The sequence below is a fragment of the Myotis davidii genome, unplaced genomic scaffold (assembly GCF_000327345.1).
Source record: "Myotis davidii unplaced genomic scaffold, ASM32734v1 scaffold399, whole genome shotgun sequence".
Classification (NCBI taxonomy): domain Eukaryota; kingdom Metazoa; phylum Chordata; class Mammalia; order Chiroptera; family Vespertilionidae; genus Myotis; species Myotis davidii.
The window spans coordinates 4,736,129-4,740,338 of NW_006292094.1; the positions used below are offsets into that span (position 1 = coordinate 4,736,129).

Genomic DNA, 4,210 nt, shown 5'->3' on the forward strand with positions numbered 1-4,210 from the left:
CGGCTGACCACACCTCCCCGCGCAGGCCGTGCAGGCCGCGGGAGAAGCAGGAAATGCCGCACCAGGTGAGGCCGGGAGGCCCGCGGGGCGAGCCGGCGCTTCTCTTCGGAGCTCTCGGCTAAGAGGGCTTGGGCTCCAAAAGGCTATTGGACCCGGGGTCATCCTGATCCAGGGGAGGGAGGACAGGATGTGGGGACCCCTCTGCCCAGCGGGGTGGAGGGGAGGGAGGACTGGATGTGGGGACCCCTCTGCCCGGCGGGGTGGAGGGGAGGGAGGACTGGATGTGGGGACCCCTCTGCCCGGCGGGGTGGAGGGGAGGGAGGACTGGATGTGGGGACCCCTCTGCCCGGCGGGGTGGAGGGGAGGGAGGACTGGATGTGGGGACCCCTCTGCCCGGCGGGGTGGAGGGGAGGGAGGACAGGATGTGGGGACCCTTCTGCCCGGCGGGGAGGACTCCGAGAGGCAAGAACCCCGCAGACCTCAGGCGCCCGACGCGCAGGGCCAGGGGCAGGCGGCCGGCCAGGCTGGTAGCGCTGGAAGCTGCCTTCCGTGGAGCTGAGCCGGCACCGGGACACAGGTGGCCTGGACCCGTGGCCTCTGGTCACGTGGGGACGCCGGGTGAATCCGGTCAGAGGCAGGAGACCAGAGAGTGAAGAGAGTTGTCAGGGCCTTGAGCAGAGCAGGGGGCCTGAGCTGGACAAGTCTGTTTCCTGCAAACTTCCCACAAGTCCCTGTGGGGGTCCGGTTCCCACCCACCTCCCCTCCCCTCCCACCCTCCCCTTCCCTTCCCTCCCCGGGAGGAGCTGGGCAGGGCTGTCCCAGGCACGAGGCGCGTGAGCTCCGGCAAACATCACGGGGAAGGACCGCCGACCTCTGTGCGGAGCACCTCCCTTTCCCAGCTGCAGACGCAGGAACCTCCTTTCAACAGGGGTGGAGCTGTGGCTCTGGGGGGCTGACTCCGATCTGGGGGTTCCCTGGCAGTCAGTGCCGGGGCTGGGCTCACAGCCCACTGCCCCCTGACGGCTTCCTGCCTTCCTCTCAGCACAGCCGGCTCCCGGGAGTCTTCGTCTGACCGCCAGGATGGAGCTGGGGCCGGCGCCCAAGACCTTCGCGCTGGAGCCCCGGTGTCTGGAAGATGGGGACGCGGGGTCTGACACCCTCTCAGGTGAGGGGCTGGGGGGCCTCTGACCTAAACCAGGAGACGGTCCTCAGGCCCCCAGCCCCAGGCCGCCGTGCGGAGAGGGGCCTGGAGGGTGGCGGGCAGCGTACTGTCTGGAAGGGCACCCCCTGGTTATTAGGAATCGTTTCCTAGAAGGAAATTATTTCTTGGTTTCATTAAATCAGTATCTTCCTGGGAAAGTGACCAGAAAGCAAAATTTTATAAATCAAACCTCTGCTTCCCATTACGAAAATGAACATGTGATGGTGAGGGCACACTTGGGGATGGAGAAGGCCTCTTAGGTCTCTGCCAGCCCAGTAGGGGCTCCCAGTGAGGCCCTGCCTAGGGTCGCAGTGCAGGGGGTGACCCGGCCGGAGTGGGCCCTGGTCAGCAGGGCTTCCGCTCCGCTGGCTCCACGCCGGGCTGTGCGTCCGTCCTCTCCGTTCTCAGGCTCCCTGGAGAGGCTTTGTCTCCTCGATGGAGACACTCGGAGGTTAAGGAACTGGCCAGTCCCCATGTTCACGTGGGGCTGGGGGTGCGTCCTTTCCCTTCCAGAACCCCAGCCTCAGACACTTCCGGTCTTCAGGCTGTTTCAGATGGAGCTGGTTGTAGCCTTGACATTTCCAAACTGGCTGTGAGTTTGCAAACTAGTTCCCCGCCCACAGGGCGAGGGACTCTTCAGGCATCTTCCATGTGCCAGGGGCTGTGCCAGGGCGCGTCCTGCTTTCCCAGGAAGCTGGCAGGGTGGGCATCCTTAAGCCGTTTACAGACAAGGGCGCTGCGCCTGCAGGAGGCTGGACAGCTGCTAACTCAGAGCCAGGGCGGAGGGGAGCCCTCGGGTCTCAGGACTTCCCACTGGAACCTTGTGTTCTTGCTGGAACTTCAGTTTCTTGTAGAAACCACTTGTGGCAGCACTTCCAGCAGCTTTACAGAAATCCTTCCTATTTACAGAGAAAGCAAGTTTCATTCGTTGCAGGTGTGACCCTAACCGAGGTCAGAGTGCAGCGTGGGCTTGGAATGGAGGGCTGGCTCACTGATTCCCACGGGTGATGACTAGGCACCAGGATTTCTTGGGAAATGGTGGGGAGCCCGGGCACCCATGTGGTGTCACTGCCAACCTCCAAGCATGGAGCCTATGGGGAGGGGGGCGCAGCCCAGAGAAGGGGTCAGGGACTAGGGTCCAGAGTGATGTGACTTTCAGTCTTTGAAGTGCATTTTTAAAAAAATATATTTTTATTGATTTCAGAGAGGAAGGGAGAGGGAGAGATAGAAACATTAATGATGAGAGAGAGAATCATTGATCGGCTGCCTCCTGCACGCCCCCTACAGGGGATGGAGCCCGCAACTTGGGCATGTGCCCTTGACAGGAATCAAATCTGGGACCCCTCAGTCTGCAGGCTGACGCTCTATCCACTGAACCAAAAGGGCCAGGGCTGGGGTGCATTTTTAAGTCAACCCTCACCTCTGGGCATTTCAGTTTCTGCCATGCTGCCATTGTCACCGATCCAGTGCTTTTGGGTCCCTCCTGAGGGTCTGGCCCAAAGAGCTGCCTCTAGAACAGTGGTTCTCAACCTTCCTAACGCCGCGACCCTTTAACACAGTTCCTCATGTTGTGCTGACCCCCAATTACATTGTTACAAATTGAACAGAATTAAAGCATAGTGATTAATCACAAAAACAATATGTAATTATATATGTGTTTTCTGATGGTCTTAGGTGACTCCTGTGAAAGGGTCGTTCGACCCCCAAAGGGGTCGCGACCCACAGGTTGAGAACCGCGTCGCTAGAGCTTTCTCTCCTGACTTTCTGCCATCTCCCCTCCAGGTGGCAGCGGTGGGAGTGAGAGCCAGGAGGAAGAGGCTCCAGAGAGGACCAGCCCGCTGCGGCCAGTCATCTCAGCCCCAAAGCGAGTCAGCAAGGGCACCAAGGAGGCCCAGGCGGCACAGCAGGAACCGCAGCCAGAGCTGCAACAACCGCCGCAGCGAGAACAGCCACGACAGCCGCAGCCACAGAACCCGCCATCGGGACGCCGATCAGCACTGCAGCCACCGCGGCAGCAGAATGGACAAGAACAGCTGCAGGAACGACAAGAAAAGCACCAACCCCGGCAACATCCGCGACCGAAGTCCCGGCTGCCACCAGCGCCACAGGTGCAGGAGCAGCAAGCGCCAGAGCAACAGCAGGAACCGCTGCTGCCGCAGCGAGGACTCCAGGAAGAACCCCGGCCGGTGCCACCGGAGCCCCTGAAGCCACAACTACAGCTGGTGCAACCGCAGGGAGAGTCACAAGCGCAGCCAGGACAAGAGCAGCAGCAGTTGGAGCAACAGCAGGAACGGTCAGGACAGCAGGCCCAGCTCCAGCAGCAGCAGCAGAAGCAAGGACAGTCACAGATACAGGCACAGCTCCAGCAGCAGCTGTTGCAGCAGCAGCAGCAACAGTTACAGCAGCAGCAGTTGTTACAGCAACAGCAGCTGCTGCAGCAGCAGCAGGAACAGTTACAGCGGCAGCTGTTGCAGCAGCAACAGTTACACCAGCACCTGCTGCAACAGCAACAGTTACAACAGCAGATGTTGCAACAACAACAGTTACAGCAGCAGCTGTTGCTGCAGCAGCAAGAACAGTTGCAACAGCAGCAGCTGCAGCGCCGCCCCCTGGAGCCGGAGGAGGAGGAGGAGGTGGAGCTGGAGCTCATGCCAGTGGACATGGAGTCGGAGCAGGAGCTGGAGCGACAACAAGAACAGCGGCAGCTGCAGCTCAAACTGCAGGAGCAGCTGCAGCAGCTGGAGCAGCACCTGCAGCAGCAACAGCAGCTGGAACAGCAGCAGGAGATGCAGCTGGAGCTGACCCCCGTGCCACCTGAGCTGCAGCTGGAGCTGGTGCCCACTGCAGGGGCAGGCCCAGCTTCAGGACCTGGCGCCTCGGGACCTGTCATGGTGGGCCCCCCGGGCTACGTGGTGCTGCAGGAGCTCATGGTGCTGCCGGCCGTCGCCCCGCTGCAGCCAGCTGTGGCTCCACTGCCACCAGCTGTGGCCCTACCGCCATCAGCTGTAG

General features: G+C 61.4%; 1 protein-coding gene across 1 annotated transcript in view; it reads left to right on the plus strand.

Moving 5' to 3' along the window:
- The first annotated feature begins 6 nt into the window (after nt 1-6).
- The window catches only part of ZNF853 (zinc finger protein 853), a 5,943-nt gene continuing 1,739 nt past the window's right edge, over nt 7-4,210 (plus strand). Inside the window, exons 1-3 of the mRNA XM_006765479.2 lie at nt 7-65; nt 1,048-1,165; nt 2,984-4,206. Of these exons, the coding sequence (XP_006765542.1) occupies nt 54-65; nt 1,048-1,165; nt 2,984-4,206 (1,353 nt within the window). The 5' untranslated portion in view covers nt 7-53. The remainder of the gene's footprint in view (nt 66-1,047; nt 1,166-2,983; nt 4,207-4,210) is intronic.